This window comes from Mustela erminea, chromosome 19 (assembly GCF_009829155.1).
Source record: "Mustela erminea isolate mMusErm1 chromosome 19, mMusErm1.Pri, whole genome shotgun sequence".
NCBI classification, from domain to species: domain Eukaryota; kingdom Metazoa; phylum Chordata; class Mammalia; order Carnivora; family Mustelidae; genus Mustela; species Mustela erminea.
The window spans coordinates 16,763,044-16,785,214 of NC_045632.1; the positions used below are offsets into that span (position 1 = coordinate 16,763,044).

Consider the following 22,171-nt stretch of genomic DNA (forward strand, 5'->3'; position numbering starts at 1 on the left):
TATGAGTGAAATCAAATGGTATTTGTTTCTCTCTGACTATTTTGCTTAGCATTATACCCTCTAGCTCCATCCATGTTGCATATGGCAACTTTTCATTCTTTTTTATGGCTCAGTGATATTTTATATTATATATATATTAATATATATATATATATATATCACATCTTCTTTATCCATTCATCTATTGATGGACACTTGGGCTGCTTCCATAATTTGGCTATTGTAAATAATGCTACTATAAACATAGGGGTGTATGTATCCCTTTGAATTTTTTTTTTTTTTTTGTATTTTCAGCTAAATACCCAGTAGTGTGATTACTGGATCATAGGGTAATTCTATTTTTTTAACTTTTTTTTTTTAATATGATAGAGAGGGAACACGAGTAGGGGGAGAGGCAGTGGGAGAAGCAGACTCCCCACTGAGTGGGGAGACCAGTGTGGGGCTTGATCCCAGGACTCTGGGATCATGACCTGAGTTGAAAGCAGACTCTTAGCTGACTGAGCCGCCCAGGTGCCCTTATTTTTAACTTTTCAAGGAACCTTCATACTATCTTCCACGGTGGTTGTACCAGCTTGCATTCCCACCAGTGGTACAAGAGGGTCCCTTCCAATTTATTTATTTATTTAACTTATTCCCAATGTTTTAATTAATGTAAATTTTGCTTCTATGATCGATTTTGCTTGTGAAATTCTTTTATAGATTTGTATTTATTCTCACAGCAAAAATATGATAAGGTGAGTTTCAAAGCAATTGGGACTCACCCAGTTGGAGCTTTGGAACTCTGCCTGTTCTAAAACATTTGATCCTTTTGATTATTTCTTCTGTTTTTGAGGCCCCCTTTTCCCATCATGATGTCTGCTTTATGTTTTACAGGGTTTTCGTTTCATTTTTATTGCTATGCTGTGCAGTTGTGCATCCTCAGGGTAGACCTGCCAGCACAGATCTTTTTCTTTTCTCACGTGAATGTTTACAAGAGTGTCCTGGTTGGTTTCTACGTGTTGATATGGTCCTTTGCTCCCACTGCATGTTTCTGTCTTTCTCTTTTACCCCAAACATTACAGGGACATTACTTTTCTGTTCAGAAGCCCTTCTTCAGTGGCTCACAACAGTGTCTTAGGTACTCAGAACACGCCTCATATCACATTTATTTATTTGAGAGAGAGAAAGAGAGCAGGGGGAGGGGCAGAGGGAGAGAATCTTTAAGCAGACTCCCCACTGAGTGTGGAACTGTACTAAGGGCTCAGTCTCATGACCCTGAGATCATGGCCTGAGCTGAAATCAAGAGTTGGATGGTTAACCAACTGTGCCACCCAGGCACCCTAGGACACTCCTCATTTCAAATGTGTTGTGCTGTTTCTGACATCATGTTCTGGTTATTAATTCGAAAATGTGCTTATTACACCTTTAACTTAGATTAAGTCATTTTTTAGGAGCTTGGCTGGAGAAAGGAAGACAAATAACTGAGTTGTTCAGAGGAATCTATCCTCTTTTTCATGTAATGATTTCAGGCCCAGGAGTAAGAGAAAGATGGAAGGACTGAATCTAATACTTGCCAAATCTAAGGAGTTTCTTTTTTTTTTTTTAAGATTTTTATTTATTTGTCAGAGAGAGAGAGAGAGAGAGCGTGTGAGCCCAAGCAGGGGGAACAGAAAGCAGAGCAGACAGAGGAAGAAGGAGGCTCCCCACTGAGTAGAGGTCTCGATTTGGGACTCAGTCCCAGGACCCTGGGATCATGACCTGAGCTGAAGGCAGAGGCTTAACCAACTGAGCCACCCAGACACCCCTAAATCTAAGAAGTATCTGACAGCACGAGCATCACAGCAAGTCAAGGATGATATTGGTTATAAAGTATTTTTCATCTACCATGACATTTCTTTACCAGTGTATCAGTTAGCCCTTGCTGCATAACAAACTACCCCAAGCCTTACTGACTTAAAATAATTCATTAGCACACAATTTGATGGTCAGTGTTTTGAGCTGGGCACAGAAGGGTGTTTGGCAGGCTTCACTGGGGCTTGCTCGTGTCGCTGCAGTCCACTGGCGGTTTGGCTGGGGCGGGATGGCTGTCTGTACGTGACAGTAACAAGCTAGTTGCTTAAGGTACTTTGGTTCTTGTTTTTTTCCATGTCTGTATTCCCCCTGAATTATGCTTACAAACTACTCAGTTGCTTCTTCAACTCTGCTCTTTCTATAAGTTCTCATATGTAGCTAGAGGCATCCAGCTGAAGCCTTTAAGGGGGTTCCTGGAGATCTCATTAGCCAGATCTGGAAATCATTAGGTATTTTCCAAGTGAGCACAGGTAACAGTGTTGCTAGTACCTAAAAGGCATGGCCTTTCTCAGGCTGCCCTAGTGGTTTCCTTAACCACTTTTCCAGCCTCCACTAACAATTTGTTTACTACTTTTCCCAATTGTGCACATAACCTATGCTGTTCCTGTTCCCATAACTAATGTCACATGTTTTTTGTAATTGTGTTGACATTTCATTTCTTTCTTCTGTGGGTAATTCTGTGGGTCAGCAGTTAGGCTCGGCACAGCAGAGTGGTTCTTCCTTCGGTTTACCTGGGCTTACTTCTTACTGTTGTCAGTGGGCTGCTCAGCTGGAGCAGGATGGCCTTATACAGCTCGTGGTTGACAGGCTGGTCTTCTGCTGAGGTACGTCAGGCCTTGGTTTTCTGTGGCCTCATCAGCAGACAAGTTCCATTTACTTACATGTTGGCCTCAAAGTTGACTGCACAGAAAGAAACAAGGCCAACCCCAAACCCAAATGCCTTCCAAACCTCTGCTTGCATCATGGTGGCCAATGTCCAGTTGGCTAAAGCATGTCCCATGGCCAAGCCTAGTGTTAGTATAGGAGGAGAATGCCTAAAGGGTAGAACAAGAGAGGCATGATTCACTGGGCGGTGGGGGGGGATGTGGGGGGGGTGAAGGTGGCCATTGCTACAAGATAGGATGTTATACCTTTTGGCTGCAAACAACAGGAAACCCCACTTGGGCTGTTCTAAACAATAACTGAGCCCACCTGAGAGAAAGTCCTGAGCCAGGACACACTTTGGGGTTGGTCCTCATCCTGCATAAGCTTATCAAGGACTGGGATTCTTTCATTCCTCCACTCTACGCTGTTCATGGTGTCAGCCTCATCACACTAATTCCCCTCACAGTTGTAAGATGTTTATTATTGGCAACTTTAAGTTGCATAACAATCCTAAAAGGAAAGTCATATTTTAATACCCATTTTTAGAAAATTGAGACAGAAATGTCAAGTTATTGGTTCCAAGTTGTGGGAGAAGGAGGGCTGTCATTTGAACACAGTCTGTCTCCAGAGTGTGCTTTTAGCCATAGTATTTCTTAGACTTTTCTAAGATCAGACTTTTCTCGGATCAGAATCACCGAGAAGCCTTGTTAAAACAGGTTTCTGGGCCCCACATGCTAGAATTCTGATTCAGTGTTTCTGAGATGGGGCCTGAGAATTTGTATTTCTAACAAGTTCCTAAGAGATGCTGGTGCTGTAGGTTTAGGGACTGCACTCAAGGCCAATGCACTGAACTTGGCTGCCTCTGTTGGGTCATTTGTGCCCACGTTTATGAGCATTAGGAAAAGTACTGGCTCTGCATTACCCCATCTTAAAAATGTAGACGTCTTCTGCTAGGATCCAGCAGCGGTTTACTGTGTCTTATTGGTTCCAGTTGGCCACCAATCCATTCTTCAGCTGACAAAGGGATAGGTCATGTTTATGCCAGTCGGGCCTCCCCTTGGGTTGGCTGTAGTGCCCCCAGCTGCTAGTTGAGTTCCTCCTCAGTGAAAGAGGTTTGGAATAGGTCCTGGAGAGTCATCCATTTAGTGTTTCCATACCCACTGCATGTGTGGTTCTCTGCCAAAGAAACCATGAATTTTTCCAGGGCTGTGCAAATACCGGTTGCATTAAACTTCTTGAAAGAATGTAAGTTGGTCTGCAGTACTGCTTCTTTGTTAGAAATTTTCTAGTTACTTTTGCGTGCACACACATGTGTGTGTTCATTCCAAGAGGGCTGTAAAATCAAATAACCACCGGGACTAGGCAGATATCTGAATGAATGGTCTTTTCTCTTCAATATTTAATTATGAAAAGTTTCAAACCTACAGAAAAAATATAAAGACTTTAACATTGACTCACATACCCATCACCTAGATTCAACAATTAATATTTTGCTACACGTTCTATCCACTTGTACACTCATCTACTCATCACGTACACTTGTGTGTACTCATCAAGTATATCACTCAAATATTACCTTCAGTGCACAGTAGAGGATAGAATTTTATATTCCTTTGGCCGTTCAGATCCTCTGTAGTCTGCCATTACCTGCCTGCTCTCTTTTCTAGCTAGCCACTTTTCATTCCTTATTTCCTCCCATCCCATATGTCTTGTCTGGAGGGCCCATCCCTGTTCTTTCTTCTTGATCCTTCAAAATCCTGCCTGCCCTTTACAACTAAGATCATACCTTTTTATAAAACCTGCTGTGATCTCTCTATCCTCCATTGACCTTTCCCTCTTGAGATTCCTGTGGCCTGGTGATTTTAAACCATGACTCTACTTAGGAGCCTTTAAAAGTATAAAAGCTCTATCCCCAGAGAGTCTGATTTTATCCATTTGTGGAGAGACCCAGGAGTCCATAGTTTAAAACACCACAGTTAGTTCTAAAGTACAGCTAGACATGAGGGGTGAGAACCATAGCACTCACTCATCCTGACTGGTCTTTATTTATAATTAATTGCTTTGATGGAGGGCTGGCTTCTGGGATTGCTCTTACTATAGGCAGGGGGAGGACGCAAGGTGGGGTCCTGTTTTAAGACCATTCCACAGCCAGGGCAGAACACTTGTGTTTGGGAGACAGTGTCATCCCTCAAGGAGGGATAGTGTTCTGAGAGGGATGCAAAATTAAATCAGTGGGTTAAAGCCTCTGCCTTCGGGTCAGGTCATGATCCCAGGGTCCTGGGATCGAGCCCTGCATCGGGCTCTCTGCTTAGCCAGGAGCCTGCTTCCTCCTCTCTCTCTGCCTGCCTCTCTGCCTCCTTGTGATATCTCTCTCTCTGTCAAATAAATAAATAAAATCTTTTTTTAAAAAATTAAATCACCAAAGGGACCAGGCAGGTAGCTAAATGAAACGGGTAAGGTTGGAGTTGCAGCAATCTGCGAATAACATGGGTGGGCTAATGGACGCCTAGTGTGAGTCACCTTCGGCCATCTGTGGCCCTGCAGCAACGCAAAGACCAGAGTGAGTAGTCAGATTTATGGACTTTTTTTTTTTTAAGATTTTATTTATTTATTTGACAGAGAGAGAGATAGATCACAAGTAGGCAGAGAGGTGGGCAGAGAGAGGGGGAAGCAGGCTCACTGCTGAGCAGAGAGCCCAATGCGGGGCTCGATCCCAAGACCCTGAGATCATGACCTGAGCTGAAGGCAGAGGCCTAACCCACTGAGCCACCCCTATGGACTTTTTTCAACAGAGCTCATGAGTTGATGATTTCATAGGAAATCATCCAACATATAAGTGATATAAGGAAAATGCTTTATATGGCTCAAAGTAACCCTATCTGGACTGAAGATTGTGTCCTCTTTTAAAATCTTTTTTTTTTAAAAAATATTTATTTATTTTAGAGAGAGGGAGAGAGGGTGTATGCAAGCAGGGAGAGGGGCACAGGGAGAGAGAGAATCCCAAGTAGACTCCCCACCAAGCATGGAGCCTGATGTGGGGCTTGATCTCACAACCCTGAGATCATGACCTAAGCCAGAGCCAAGATATGGACACAACTGATTGAGCCACCCAGGAGCCCCAGATTATGCTCTCTTTTGAAAGACAAAAAAACTGTCCCACAATGAGCTAGGAAAAAATCCCAGAACTAGATCCCTAGACTCCTTGGGGCTTGGGTTCTGTACACCTCCATGCCAAGACACCTCACCAAAACCTTCATGCCAGGGGCCATTATATATTCCCACACTCCAAAGTAAAGTCTTCTAGGTAGCAGAAGAGCATTTGAAACTTCGTTAGGGGAATAATAATAATAAATGCACATTCAGTCATCTAAAAATATTTGACTGCTTGGTGTTTGCAGGCTCTGCTTTGGGCACCAGGACAATAACAGTGAACAATGCCTATGGAACTTAGAGTCTGATAAGCAGTCAGAAAATAAAAATGAGTAACACGTTATCTAGAGTTAAGGGGGTACATTAAAGCAGTAGAGGGGAATAAGAACCTGAAGAAAAAATTTTCATGGAACAGCTAGGGAAATCCTCCCTGAGTGCTTAACTGTGTGCAACAGTCCTTTGTTTTGAGTCCTTACATTTATCAACTTCTCTGATCCTCAGCACAGTTCTATGACATAAGCACGTTTTTTTCTTGGGAAGTGCTGAAAGGTTGACTAAATTTGCTGATGGGCACTCTACTTGGGGACAGTGTGATTTGAGTCCATAGTCTTCCCACCCATACACTTGCACTCTTCAGGTGGGATCAAGGCAGTGGGAGTATGAGCAAGGGGGAGGAATGGGTCCTGCTACGAAATACACATATTGGTAGGTCCTCACCCCCAAGAGACTCAGCTGCCTCAGGTAAGTAGAGCATAAATGCTTAGACCAAATAGTCTCTGATATTCTTCAAGCTCAGTTAAGATAATTATTTTTTACTGTTTAACTGTGTGTGATGTCTTCCTCTTCTCCCTGCCTAGATTTAAAGCTCCTAATGTGAAGGGACTTATGTTTTGCTTTCATCCCCAGTAGCAGCTAGCCTAGAATGTTGACAGTAGTAGGTGCATAAATGATGCTGGCTGGATAGAGAAAGGAGAATAATGGTGTTTGAACCCTTGGCCCTAAGGTCATGTAGGGGAAGGAAAAGAAAATAAGTTTTCCTCGACCTATTTTGGGTTCATTGGCTGGCACCCTATAAATTAGATCAACAAAAGACAGATCAACAAGAGAAAAACAAACAGAAGGTTATTAACATACATCATAGATACACATGGGAGCACTCAGTGATGAGTAACTCAAAGTGGTGGTTAGAACTTGGGCTCATGGGATGCCTGGGTGGCTCAGTTGGTTAAGCCGCTGCCTTCAGCTCAGGTCATGATCCCAGGGTCCTGGGATTGAGTCCCACAATGGGCTCCTTGCTTCTCTCTCCGCATGCTTCTGGGAGGCTGCTTCTCTCTCTGCCTCTGCCTGCCACTGCCTGCTTGTGCTCTCTCTCTGACAAATTAATAACTAAATAAATAAGATCTTGAAAAAAAAAAGAACTTGGGCTCATATAACATCTTAACAGAAGAACAAGGACTTTTTAGAGAGTTGAGAAGACAAAGGAAAAGGATTTTGAGTGAGGATGGCAAATAGTGGTCGAAGATAAGGGGTAGTTAGTAAGGTTTGTTGTTTGGATTCCTTCAGTGCCATCTCCTGGCTTATAAGGGTGTAGAGTTTTTTCCAGAGATTAACTTCTACTCTTCCCGGTAGAGCGGGAAGATACTTTCACAAATGTATATTCTGCTTTTAGTCGGGTAGGGGGAGGGCAGAGAGCTTTTCTTGTGTCTGCTTCTTCTCAATGCCTTCAGCCCAAAATAATCCAAAATGGATGACGATGATGATGATGATGATGTTGATTTTGGCATAAGCCAAAATGTCATAATTTGGAATGGCATATTCTGGTACCTTTCATTCATAACCCAAAGTAGGTCTTAGAAATCCCTACCTCCCACAGGGAAGCCTTTTGATTCTTCATCCTGAACAAGGTGAACTCCTGGATGAACAGTGGTGTGTTTTGTGTTAAAGGCATTTGTGGCATTCGGGGATGTGGCTGTGGACTTCACCCAGGAGGAGTGGAGGTTGCTGAGCCCAGCTCAGAGGACCCTGCACAGGGAAGTAATGCTGGAGACCTACAGCCACCTGGTCTCACTAGGTAAGGATGGCTTCCCTCACCACTTAAAATCTGTCCCAAAGAGTATTTTCTGCACTCACAAGGAAAGGCTACCCATGAAGCAGCTTTGTCCTAGTGTTGGGCTTAGGAACAGTAATCCCCCTCCCTCAGGGGAAATCTGGATTTAGTGGAATTGAAAACAGGGAGATTTACTCATGTTGCCCCTAACACTGCATTTCCGTGCCTCTTTCTCAAGGCTGGGGCTCTCTTTTTGCTTTTCTTGTTTGAAACCTAGGTGATTTTCCTTCACCACGTGTTAATATGTGTTAATATGCTGTTTTCCTGACCAGAGGCATGTTTACTTACTCAGCTCTTCTGAGGAGAGTTCACAATTACAGTTACAGGCCCTTTGTACCACCCTTTGGGTTTCCCTACACATTTTGGCTCTGACGTACGAAATGGCCCCTTGAGCCCATGACCAAGAATCTCCTTGGTTTTTGTTTGTTTGTTTTGTTTTTGTTTTTTCTCCCACGAGCAGATGTTCCATTTTCCAAACCAAAACTCATTTCTCAGCTGGAGCAAGGGGAAGAGCCTTGTATAGAGGAGAGACAACATCCACTGGGCCTCTGTCCAGGTGAGTGTGATGCAGGGTAGATGGGACCGTCCGCAGCTTGGAAGATAGGAAAGAAGGGTACATGGTACAGGGAAGAAGCTCTTCTCAGGCCTCCTAGATCATTGGTAAGTCTGCCTGGCATGACTTTCTAGAATATCTTTTTCAGTTGAGCAAGGGGCTTTCTTGGTTTCCTTGTCTCTTTCCTCCACCAGGAAGCCTCCCTTCTTTACCTGGCTTGCCTTCTTCATCATGTTTGTTCTTTCCTCATTCATGGGCTTCTTTCTCTTCTCTTGATTTTTTAAAAAATTTTATTTATTTTTTTGACAGACAAAAGAGATCACAAGTACGTCAAGAGGCAGGTAGGGGGGCGGGAAGCAGGCCCCTGCTGAGCAGAGAGCCTGATGTGGGGCTTCATCCCAGGACCCTGAGGCAATGACCCGAGCTGAAGGCAGAGGCTTAAACCCACTGAGCCACTCAGGCGCCCCTTTTCTCTTGATCTTAAAAACTACATCTGTCCTGTGGACATTAAGTCTGCCACCCTTCAGATACTTTCTAGTTTCCTATAGGTGAAATGTAATTGATTATTTCTACCTTTCCAATTCCCATAATTTAAAAAAAGTGTTAGTAGTTAAGGTTACAGTAAGCTATGAATAATAATTAAGAAAGTGTGCTCATGAGCCGACATCCCAGCTTAAGAAATAAAGCATTACCTAAATAGTTGAAGTTCTACTTCCGTACCTCCCCATACCCCTGCCCAAAGGGAGCTGTTTTTTCAAAATTAGGAGTTATAAATCTCATGCATGGTCTTTTGCTTTCTTTCATATGTGTGAATCCCTCAACCATCTACAGTGTTGTTTGACATATTTTTATTTTTATTTTTATTTAAAGATTTTATTTATTTATTTGACATAGAGATCACAAGTAGGCAGAGAGGCAGAGCAGAGAGAGAGAGGGGAAGCAGGCTCCCCGCGGAGCAGAAAGCCCGATGTGGGGCTCGATCCCAGGACCCTGAGATCATGACCTGAGCTGAAGGCAGAGGCTTAGCCCACTGAGCCACCCAGGCGCCCCTGTTTGACATATTTTTAAACCTTTCATTAATGTCATCATATTATGTATATCCTCCTATAGTTTGCTCCCTCTGCTGACTCTGAGTTTGTGAGATGAACCCATATTGATATATGTTGTTCTGGTTCATTCATTTTCACTACTATATAGTATTTATTGTATTACATGCATAATTATAACACAATTCATTTATCCATTTTATTTTGTTGGACATCTATGTTTTTACCAATATTGGCTATTAAAGAATGCAGCTATCAGGGTACCTGGTTGGCTTGGTTGGTTAAGTGTCTGCCTTCGACTCAGGTCATGATCCCAGGGTCCTGGGATGGAACCCTACCTCGGGTTCCCTGCTCAGCCTCGAGTCTGCTTCTCCCCCTCCCCCTGCTTATGCACATTCTTTCTCTCAAATAAAATCTTTAAAAAAATTGCAACTATATACGTTCTAATACATGTGTCCTTGGGCATATAAGCGCATTTCTCTAAGATAGATGCCTAGGAGTAGAGTAGCTGAGTCAAAGACTGTGCACTCATTCCTCCTGCCTAGGTAATGCCAAATTGCTCTCAACAGTTGCTTCATTAGTTTGCAAAGCTGCCATAACAGAGACTTACGTTTCTGACTCTCCTTTGGGTATGAAATGGCCTCTCACACTAGTTTTAATTTGATTAGCATTGAGTTTGAGCATCTTTTCATATGTTCTTAGGTTGATTAGCATTGGTGTTTCCTCTCCTGTGAATTCTCTGTTCAAATCTTTTGCCTGCTTTTCTTTTTCTTGTTCATTTGTAGAAGAATTTAAATCCTGGAAATGACTGTTTTGTCTGCTGAATGGATTATGTCCATCTTCCTCCAATCTGTGGACTGCCTATCTGCTTTATAAAAAGCTGTTTAGGGGCTCCTGGTTGGCTCAGTTGGTTAAGTGTCTGCTTTGGCTCAGGTCATGATCCCAGGGTTCTGGGATTGAGCCCCATGTTGGGCTCCTGCCTGCTTCTCCCTCTCCTCCCTGCTCTTGCTCTCGCGCTATCTGTCACCATCTCTCAAGTAAATAAATAAATAAAATCTTATAAAAATAAAAAGTTGTTTAATTTCGAAATAATTTAAGTCTCAGTTTGTAAAGATAATACAGCAAGTTCCCATCTATTCTTTTTTTTTTTAAGATTTTATTTATTTATTTACAGACAGAATTCACAAGTAGGCAGAGAGGCAGGCAGAGGCGGGGGGTGGGGGGAAGCAGGCTCCTTGATGAGCAGAGAGCCTGATGTGGGGCTTAATCCCAGGACCCTGAGATCATGACCTGAGCTGGAGGCAGAGGCTTTCAGCCACTGAGCCACCCAGGTGCCCCAAATCCCCATCTATTCTTTACCCAGCTTTCTCCAATTTCAAAACCAGGAAATTGACATTGGTAACAATACTATTAGATCAGCTACAGACTTTCATCAGACTCAGATTTTATCATTCTTACATGTACTCTTTTGTGGTTGTTGTATAGTACTGTGAAACTTTGTCACCTACATAGAATGATGTAGGATACATCCGCAGTAAGGATACAGGATATTCCACCACTCCAAAGAAACCCCTTTGTGTTACTCTCCCTCCACCCTTAACCTCTGGCAATCTCTGATCTGTTTCCCATTACTTTCATTTCAAAAGTGTTATGAGACTCACCCAGTGTTTTAATGGCCTTTCATAATAATTTCATAAATTTTTAATGTGTTTGAATTTGTCAAACTTTTTTGATGTTATCTGTGTATGTGTCTGTCTGATTTAAGAAGTCCTTCCCTCTGTCAAGATCATAAAGACATTATTTAGATTTTCTTCTTTAAATTAAAAAAATTTTTGCTTTCTACAACTTAGGTCTTTGTTCTGTCTGGAATTGATTTTGTGAGTGTTGAGAGATATGGATCTGTTTTTATAGATTTCTAAAGGCATCACCATCAGACTTGACCCCATTTCATGAATAATTCATCATTTTCCCCAATTTACCTTGCCACCTCTCGTATTTTGAATTTCAGTATATGCCTGGATCAGTGTCTGAACTCTGTTTTATTCCAATGCAGTATCTGTTTATGCCTGCACAAATATCACACTGTTTTAATTTCCTGTAGCTTTATAGTAAGTCTTTGTGTCTGGTAGGGCAAGTCCTCCCGTCTTATTCTTGTGTTTGTAGCTTTAGCCCATTGGGCTTTTACAATCAGCTTGTCAGATTTCAGAAAGTCTCCTGTCAGGATTTTGTTGTAGTTGCATAGAATATATATATTCAGTAAAATACATGTATTAATATATTCATTAATTTAGAGAGAATTGACATCTTTCACAGTTGGCATCTTTTACAATCTCTTAGTGTGGTGTCTTCTTTTACTTATTTATTAATATATCTTTATTACTACCTTTGCTAGGTCTTACAATTTTTTTTTTAAGATTTTTACTTATTGGGACGCCTGGGTGGCTCAGTGGGTTAAACCGCTGCCTTCGGCTCAGGTCATGATCCCAGGATCCTGGGATCGAGTCCCGCATGGGGCTCCTTGCTCAGCAGGGAGCCTGCCTCTCTCTCCACTTCTGCCTGCCTCTCTGCCTGCTTGCGTGCTTTCTCTCTCTCTCTTTCTGACAAATAAATAAATAAAATGTTAAAAAAAAAGATTTTTACTTATTTATTGACACACAGAGAGAGAAATCACAAATAGGCAGAGAGGCAGGCAGAGGGAGAGGGGGAAGCAGTCTCCCTGCTGAGCAGAGAGCCTGATGCGGGGCTCAATCCTATGACCCTGAGATCATGACTGAGCCAAAGGTAGACCCACCCAGGCACCCTGGGTTTTACAATTTTTAATGTAAATGTACATTTTTCTTTAAATTTATACATAGACTTATTTTTTTTTGTTTTGAGAGTTATGTTTTTAAAAACTAAATTTTTATAATTTCTGGTTAAAATGTAGAACTAAAATTCATTTCGTCATACTGATCATACACCCAGCAGCCTTGCTGAGACATTTAATTAATCTCATAATTTGTCCTGTGTATGTTCTTTGGAGTTTCATATAGAGACAGTGGTTTCATCTGCTTATTTTGCCTTTTATTTTTGCTTTCTTGATCCCATCTATTGTATGTATTATTTCTGAACTTGTATTTAATATTTCCTTTCTATTCTTACTTTGGACTTATTTTGCTATTCTTTTCCAAGTTTTTGAGATAGATGCTTACCATGATTACTTTTCAGGCTTCCTTCTTTCCTAATACAAGGATTTGAGACTGTGCATTTCCTTCTATTCTTTTTATTTTTTTTAAGATTTTATTTTTAAGTAATCTCCATACCCAACATGGGGCTCGAACATACAACCCAAAAACTAAGAATCATGTGCTTCACCAACTGAGCCAGGCATTTCCTTCTATTCTTTTCTTTTTAATTAATTAATTAAATTTTTTTATTTGACAGAGATCACAAGCAGGCAGAGAGGCAGGCAGAGAGAGAGGAGGAAGCAGGCTCCCCGCTGAGCAGAGAGCCCAATGCGGGGCTCAGTCCCAGGACTCTGGGATCATGACCTGAGCCAAAGGCAGAGGCTTTAACCTGCCGAGCCACCCAGGCGCCCCCCATTTCTTTCTATTCTTTTTTTTTTTTTAAAGATTTTATTTATTTACTTGGCAGAAGAGATCACAAGTAGTCAGAGAGGCAGGCAGAGAGAGAGAGGAGGAAGCAGGCTCCCCGCTGAGCAGAGAGCCCGATGTGGGGCTCGATCCCAGGACCCCGAGATCATAACCTGAGCCGAAAGCAGAGGCTTTAACCCACTGAGCCACCCAGGCACCCCCATTTCTTTCTATTCTTAACACATATTTTCAGCTTCTGTTCCACCTCTGAATCCTGACCTGTGGCACCTTAAGCCCATAAACACCTGTGGCACCTTAAGCCCTTAAGCACCACTATTTCTGCTATGGTTGTGTGTGTTGGGAGTGCTTAGTAGCAAGAAAATTCCAGTCCCTCCCTTTTTACTGCAGCTTTTTAAATGTAAACTCTTTACTCCAACCAGTTGCTGGTCACTTTTGGGTGTTTTCCAGTGACTTGAAGTAATTATTTGTTGTATTTTATCCAGTTTCATCATTGTTTTCTGCAGGGGATTCTTGTGACTGATTCAGTCTGCTGCCATTTTCAGAAGTAGTCTTCATCTGATATGATTTTGACTTGACATTTGGAAATTACTTCAAAATTACAGAACATTTGCAAAAATAAAAACAGTACAAAGAACACTTTTATCCTCTACATACACACATATATGGAAATATATATGGCATATATGTTATTATAAAATGGCATTAGGGCACCTGATCGGCTCAGTTGGTAAAGCATGAAACTCTTGATGGGGATGTGAGTTCGAGCCCCATGTTGGGTATAGTGGTTAATGTTGGATGTAGTGATTAATCTTTAGGGGCACCTGGAGGCTCATTCATTAAGTGTCTGCCTTCAGCGCAGATTGTGATCCCAGTATCCTGGGATCGGGTCCCACACTGGGATCTTTGCTCAGTAGGGAGCCTGCTTCTCCCTCTGCCTCTGCCTGCTGCTCTGCCTACTTGTGCCCTCTCTCTGTCAAATAAATAAATAAAATCTTTAAAAGAGAAGAAAAGTCTTTTTAAAAAAGTTAAATGGCATCATAAAATCACCTATTAATATTTTATATTTGGTTGTGTGTTATCTTATATGCATGTTCTCCCTTCTCCTTCCCTCTCTCAATATATACGTGTATATACTTATGTGTATATATATGGGTGTATGTGTGTGGGTGCATGGGTGGGTGTGTTCACATGTGTATGTTTGTTAAAAGGTACTATACAGGGGCGCCTGGGTGGCTCAGTGGCTTAAAGCCTCTGCCTTCACCTCAGGTCATGATGCCAGGGTCCTGGGATCAAGCCCCATATCGGGCTCTCTGCTCAGCCGGGAGCCTGCTTCCTTCTCTCTCTGTCTACTTGTGATCTCTCTCTACCAAATAAATAAATAAAATCTTTTTTAAAAAGGTACTATACAGTGGCTAACAACATAATTAAAAAAATTTTTTTCTAAGAAGAGCTGTATTCACATAACCATAGTAGTTACCAACCTCAGTAAATTTAACTTTGATACAATAATTTTATCTAATACCTATTTCTGATATTATAATTTTGTTAGTAGATGCAGTAATATCTTTTTAACTCTCCAGAAAATGATCCAGTCCTGGTTTCAGTAGTGCATTTACATGTCATGCCTATTTAATCTCCCTTAATATAGATCATTTCAGTAAACTTGCTTTGTCTTTTTTGACACTGACATTTTAGAAATATAAAGTCTTACAGTTTTTTTAACAACTTCATTAAGATATAATTTGTGTACCATAAAATCTTGTTATTTTAAGTGTACAGTTGCATTATTTTTTGTAAATGTTTACTGTTGTATGGTCATTACTTCCATGTAACTTTAGAGTACGCTGTCATCCCAAAAAGCTCCCTTATGCCCATTTGCGTCTATCTCTCCTCCCATCCAAGCTCTGGGGAACCACTGATATGCTGTCTCCATAGATTTTCTATTTCCGGACATATTCTATAAATGGTATCATAAAATGTATAGTCTTTTGTATTTGGCATAATATTTTTGAGGTTCAGTAATCCATTTCTTTTTTTCTTTCTTTCTTTCTTTCTTTTTTTTTTGAGAGAGAGAGTGTGCCTGTGTTGGGGGGGAGGGGAAAGGAAGAGGAAGAAAGAGAATCCCAAGCAGACTCCATGGTCAGCACAGAGCAGGGGCCAATCCCACGACCCTGAGATCATGACCTGAGCTGAAATCAAGAATGGGAGGCTTAATCCACTGAGCCACCCAGGTGGCCTAGTTCCTTTTTATTGCCATATAATATTCCATTGTAAGGACATAGCACATTTTGTTTGCCTGTTCACAGGTTGACAGATGTATAGGTTGTGTCTGCTTTTTGGCTATTGTGAATAGCATGGCTAAGAACAGTCATGTACTAGTCTCAGTGTAGGCCTATGTTTTCATTTTGGGGTAGATAAGGAGGTGTAAAATTTCTGGGCTGTAAGGTATATTTATACTTAACCTTTTAAGAATCTGGAAAATTATTTTCCAAAGTAACTGTACATTTCTGTTAGTATTTCTATTTTACATTTCTGATTTCTATTTTTACATTTTCTATTAGCAGTATGTTTCTCTACATCCTTGTCAGCACTTGGAATTGTCTCTAATTTTCATAACAGACATTCTAGTGGGTATGTAGTGATATTTCATTGTGGTTTTAATTTGCATTTCCCTAGTGACTGATGATGTTCATCATTTTTTTTAAAGTTTTTTTTAAAATTTATTTGAGAGAGAGAGAGCACGAGCTGGAGGAGGAGTCGGGAGGGAGAAGCAGACTCCCTGCTGAGCAGGGAGCCTGATGCGGGGCTCTATCCTAGGACCCTGAGATCAGGACCTGAGCTGAAGCCAGACACTTAATCGACTGAGCCCCCAGGCGCCCCCTTTGCATATCTTTTTTTTTAAAGATTATTTATTTATTCATTTGATAGAGATCACAAGTAGGCAGAGAGGCAGGCACAGAGAGAAGAGGAAGCAGGCTTTCCGCTGAGCAGAGAGCCTGATTCTGGGCTCAATCCCAGGACCTTGGGATCATGACCTGTGCTCAAGGCAGAGGCTTAACCCACTGAGCAACCCAGGTGCCCCGCCCCCTTTGCATTTAACAAAATAGCTACTTAGTTCTTCTGCCCATTTTTAAATTGCATTGTTTTATCTTCTTTTTTGAGTTGTAAGAGTCTTTCATATATTCTGGACACAGTCCTATATTAGATAGATGGTTTTCACATACTTTCAACTTTAAAATCAAGTTTCAGAAAAAAAGACAAATCTGTGTCTTAGCTCTTCATTCTCTTCATGGTGTCTTTTCAAGCATAAAAGTTTTAAACTTGGGGCGCCTGGGTGGCTCAGTGGTTTAAGCCGCTGCCTTCGGCTCAGGTCATGATCTCAGGGTCCTGGGATCGGGTCCCGCATCGGGCTCTCTGCTCGGCAGGGAGCCTGCTTCCCTCTCTCTCTCTCTGCCTGCCTCTCCATCTACTTGTGATTTCTCTCTGTCAAATAAATAAATTAAAAAATCTTTAAAAAAAAAAAAAAGTTTTAAACTTCAGGACATCTGGGTGGCTCAATCTGTTAAGCGTCTACTTTCAGGCCAGGTCATGATCCTGGGGTCCTGGGATGGAGTCCTGCATCGGGCTCCTTGCTCAGCAGGGAGCCTGCTTCTCCCTCTGCCTGCTCTGCCTGCCACTCCCCCTGCTTGTGCTCTCTCTCTTTCCCTAACAAATAAATAAATAAAATCTTAAAAAAAAAAAAAGTTTTAAACTTTGGTGATGTCCAATTTAACAAAATTTTAGATGGATTGTGATTTTGGTGGTGTAACTAAGAACTTTTTGTCTTTTGTTTAGAATGTTTGGTTTGTTCGTATTTAATATGGTTTAAGTCTGGCATTTTGCTACTTGCTTTTTATATGCCTCATTTTTTTTATTCCCCTACCTTTTTGGCATATGTATATATATTTATCATTATTTATTATATATGTTATATATATAATTTTGTAGCTATTTTCTTAATTCAGCTCTAGGAATTAAAAATGCATCTAATTTAGCACAATTAATTAATACTAACTTTGTTCCAGTAAAATATACATATTATAAAACCCATAATATGGTGTTATAGTTATTACCTTTTATAATAATTTTATGCATTTCAGAGAAATTAAGAGAAGAAAGGAGAAAAATAGACATATGTAGTCTTTTATATTTACCCACGTACTTACCAGTTTTGGTGGTCCTCATTTGTTTCTGTGGATTTGAGTTGGTGTCTGGTGTCATTTCTTTTCAGCCTGACAGTCTTATTTAGTATGTCTTATAAGGCATGTTTGCTAGCAACAGATACTCTCTGAGTACTTGTTAATCTGTGAACATGTGTATCAATTTCATTATTGAGGGATAGTTCTGGGAGAATAGAATTCTTCCTTAGTAGCTTTTTCACCTTTATTTCCGCACCTTGAATAAATCATTCCATACTCCATTGTCTCTGAGGAGAAGTTAGCTCTAATCATATTGTTTTCTGCTGTGCATGTTGAATCATTTTCCTTTGGCTGCGCTCAAGATTTTCTCTTTCGTCTTTTTTTCTGATAGTCAACAATTTGTCTATGATATGTCTCTCTGGGGCTCTCTTTATGTCTTTCTTTTCTTTTTTTAAAAAGATTTTATTTACTTATTTGAGAGAGAGAGAGAGAGAGAGCATGCACAGCAGGGGGGAGGGGCAGAAGGAGAGGGAGAAGCAGACTCCCTGCTGAGCAGGGAACCCGATGTGGGGCTCCATCCCAGGATGCCGGGATCATTATCTGAGCTGAAGGCAGATGCTCAACTAACTTAGCCACCCAGGCACCCCTGAAGTATTTTTTTTTAAGATTTAAAAAAAAATTTTTTTTTTAATTTTTTAAGTTCTAGTTGATTAGCATACAGTGCTGTATTGGTTTCAGGAGTAGAATTCAGTGGTTCATCACTTACATACAACATCCAGTGCTTATCATAACAAGTGCCCTTCTTAATACTCATCTCCCATCCAGACCATCTTCCACCCCCCTCCCTCCCTCAACCCTATTTGTTCTCTTTTGTTAAGAGTCTTTTTTTTTTTAGTATAAATAACTTTTTTTTTCAGTGTTCAGTGATTCATTAGTTAAGTATAACACCCAATGCTCATCACAGCACGTGTCCTCCTCAATACCCATCATGCTGTAACTCCTCCCCCCAACTTCCTCCCCTTTGAAACCCCCAGATTGTTTCTCAGGGTCCATAGTTTCTCATGGTTCATTTCTCTCTCTGATTTCTCCCCTTTTGGTTTTCCCTTCCTTCCCCGATGGTCCCCTATGCTATTCCTCATGTTCCACATATGAGTGAAACCATATGATAATTGTCTCTGTTTGACTTACTTCGCTTAACATAATCCCCTTCAGTTCCATCCATGTCAATGCAAATGTTGGGTATTCATCATTTCTGATGGCTCAATAATATTCCATTGTGTATCTGTACTACATCTTCTTTATCCATTCATCTGTTGAAGGGCATCTTGGCTCCATCCACAATTTGGCTATTGTGGACATTACTGCTATGAAATTGGGGTGCATGTGCTCCTTCTTTTCATTACATCTGTATCTTTGGGGTAAATACTTAGTAGTGTAAGTGCTGGGTTATAGGGTAGCTCTATTCTTTTTTTTTTTTTTTTTTAGATTTTTATTTATTTGACAGACAGCGAGAAAGGGAGTACAAGCAGAGGGAGTGGGAGAAGGAGAAGCAGGCTTCCTGCGGATCAGGGAGGCTGATGCGGGGGCTCAATCCCAGGACCCTGGAATCATGACCTGAGCCAAAGATAGACACACAAACAACTGAGCCATGCAGGTATCCTAGGGTAGCTCTATTCTTAAAATCTTGAGGAACCTCCATACTGTTCTCCAGAGTGGCTGTAGCAACTTACATTCCCACCAAGAGTGTAAGAGGGTTCCCCTTTCTCCACATTCTCGCCAACATTTTTTGTTTCCTGTTTTGTTCATTTTTGCCATTCTAACTGGTATAAGGTGGCATCTCATTGTGGTTTTGATTTGAATTTCCTTGATGGCTAGTGATATTGAACATTTTTTCATGTGTCTGTTAGCCATTTGTATGGGTTTTTTAGAGAAGTGACTGTTCATGTCTTCTGCCCATTTTTTGACTGGGTTATTTGTTTTTTGAGTATTGAGTTTGAGAAGTTCTTTGTAGATCTTGGATATCAGCCCTTTATCTGTAAGTCATTTGCAAATATCTTCTCCCATTCTGGGGGCTGCCTCTTAGTTTTGTTGACTGTTGCATTTGCCTTGCGAAGCTTTTGATCTTGATGAAGTCCCGAAAGTTCATTTTTGCTTTTGTTTCACTTGCCTTTGGAGACGTGCCTTAAAAGAAGTTACTGTGGCTGATGTCAAAGAGGTTACTGCCTATGTTCTCCTCTAGGATTTTGATGGATTCCTGTCTCACAGTGAGGTCTTTCATTCATTTTGAGTTTATCTTTGTGTGTGGTGTAAAGGAGTGGTCTAGTTTCATTCTTCTATATGTAGCTGTCCAATTTTCCCAGCACACTTATTGAAGAGACTGTCTTTTTTTCATTGGATATTTTCCCTGATTTGTCAGAAATTAGAGTTGAGGGTCCATTTCTGGAGTCTCTGTTCTGTTCCAGTGGTCTATGTGTCTGTTTTTGTGCCAATACCATGCTGTCTTGGTGATCACAGCTTTGTAATAGAGCTTAAAGTCAGGCTGCATGATGCCCGCTTTGTTTTTCTTTTTCATCCTTCTCTTGGTGATTTGGGTCTTTTCTGATTCCATACAAATTTTAAGATTTTTTTGGTTCCAGATCTTTGAAAAATGCCAGTGGTATTTTAATAGGGATGGCATTGAAAGAGTAAATAGCTCTGGGGAGGATAGACATTTTAACAATGTTTATTCTTCCAATCCATGAGCACGGAATATTTTTCCATCTTTTTGTGTATTCCTTAATTTCTTTCATAAGTGTTCTGTAGTTTCTAGAGTATAAATCCTTTACCTCTTTATTCCTAAGTATCTTATGGTTTTTGTTGCTATTGTGAATGGAATTGATTCCTTAATTTCTCTTTCTACAGTTAAATTGTTAATATATAGAAAAGCTACTGATTTCTGTGCATTGGTTTTGTATCCTGCCACATTGCTGAATTGCTGTATGAGTTCCAGTTTTTAGAGGTAGAGTCTTTTGGGTTTTCCACATGAAGTACCACATCATCTGTGAAGAGGGAGAGTTTGACTTCTTTGCCAGTTTGGATGCCTTTTATTTCTTTTTGTTGTCTCATTTCTGGGGCTAGAACTTTTAGTACTCTTTTGCTCTGGGCTTTTCATAAATGGTTTTTAAGATATTGAGGAATGTTCACTCTATCCCTGTACTCTGAAGAGTTTTTATCAGGAACAGATGTTGTATTTTGTCCAGTGCTTTTTCTGCATTGGTTGAGAGGGTCATATGGTTCTTGTCTTTTCTTTTATTGATGTACTCTATCACGTTGTTTGATTTGTGAATGTTGAACCACCCTTGCATCCCAGGCATAAAACCCACTTGGTCATGGTGAATAATCCTTTTAGTGTACTGTTGGATCCTATTAGCTAGGATCTCGTTGAATATTTTGGCATCTATGTTCATCAGGGATATTGGTCTGTAATTCTCCCTTTTGATGGGGTCTTTGCCTGGTTTGGGGATCAGGGCAATGCTGGCCCCATAGAAGGAGTTTGGAAGTTTTCCTTCTGTTTCTATTTTTTGGAAAAGCTTCAGTAGAATAGGTATTATTTCTTCTTTAAATGTTTGGTAGAGTGCTCGCTTCAGCAGCACATATACTAAAATTGGAACAATACAGAGAAGATCAGCATGGCCCATGTGCAATGATGACATGCAAATTTGAGAAGCATTCCATATTTTTGATCTCTCTGACATGAGGAATTTGAGAGGCAGGGCGGGGGTGGGGGGAAGGGAGGGAAAATGAAACAAGATGGGACTGGGGAGGGAGACAAACCATAAGAGAGTCTTAATCTCAGGAAACAAACTAAGGGTTGCTGGAGGGGATAGGGGTAGGAGGGATGGGGTGACTAGGTGATGGACACTGGGGAGGGTATTGCTATGGTGAGCGCTGTGAATTATGTAAGACTGACGATTCACAGACCTGTACCCCAAAAAAAGTAATACATTATATGTTAATACAAAATTAATTAATTATTTTTTAAAAATGTTTGGTGGAATTCCCCTGGGAAGCCATTTGGCCCTTGACTTCAGTTTTTGGGGCAGTTTTTGATCACTGCTTCAATTTTGTTACTGGTTATGGTCTATTCAGATTTCTGTTTCTTCCTCTTTCAGTCTTGGTCAATTTTAAGTTTCTAGGAAGGCATCCATTTCTTTCAGGTGGTTTAATTTATTAGCATACAGTTGCTAGTAATTTCTAATAATTGTTTCTATTTCCTTGGTGTTAGTCATAATCTCTCCCCTTTCATTCATGATTTTATTAATTGGAGACCTTTCTTTTTTCTTTTGGGTAAGTTTGACCAGTGGTTTATCAATCTTACTAATTCTTTCAAAGAACCAGCTTCTAGTTTCATTGATCTATTCTACTGTTTTCCTGGTTTCTAGTTCATTGGTCTCTGCATTAATCTTTATTATTTCTCTTCTCGTGCTTGATTTAGGTTTTATTTGCTGGTCTTTCTCCAACTTCTTTAGGTGTAGGGTTAGCTTGTGCATTTGGGATTTTTCTACTTTTTTGAGAAAGGCTTGGAACTGCCTTTGCAGTATCCCATTGGTTTTGGACTGATGTGTTTTCATTCTCACTGGTTTCCATGAATTGTTTAAGTTCTTCTTTAATTTCCTGGTTGACCCATTCATTCTTTAGGAGGATGCTCTTTAACTTCCAAGTGTTTGAATTCTTTCCAGTTTTTTCTCATGATTGAGTTCCAGCTTCAAGGCATTGTGGTCTGATACCATGCAAGGATAATCTCAGTCTTTTGGTATTGGCCGAGACCTGATTTGTGACCCAGTGTGTGGTCTATTTTGGAGAAAGTTCTG

The 22,171-nt window shown here is 40.8% G+C and overlaps 1 protein-coding gene and 1 non-coding gene across 3 annotated transcripts in view; both read left to right on the plus strand.

Moving 5' to 3' along the window:
* Positions 1-22,171, plus strand: part of ZNF875 (zinc finger protein 875) — a 33,440-nt gene that overhangs the window by 3,355 nt on the left and 7,914 nt on the right. For both annotated transcript variants that reach the window (XM_032325599.1, XM_032325600.1), the window contains exons 3-4: positions 7,789-7,915; positions 8,412-8,507. In XM_032325599.1, coding sequence (XP_032181490.1) covers positions 7,789-7,915; positions 8,412-8,507 — 223 coding nt within the window. The remainder of the gene's footprint in view (positions 1-7,788; positions 7,916-8,411; positions 8,508-22,171) is intronic.
* Positions 20,935-21,041, plus strand: LOC116580419. The gene has a single exon (XR_004281654.1). It is a non-coding gene; the product is annotated as a U6 spliceosomal RNA (small nuclear RNA).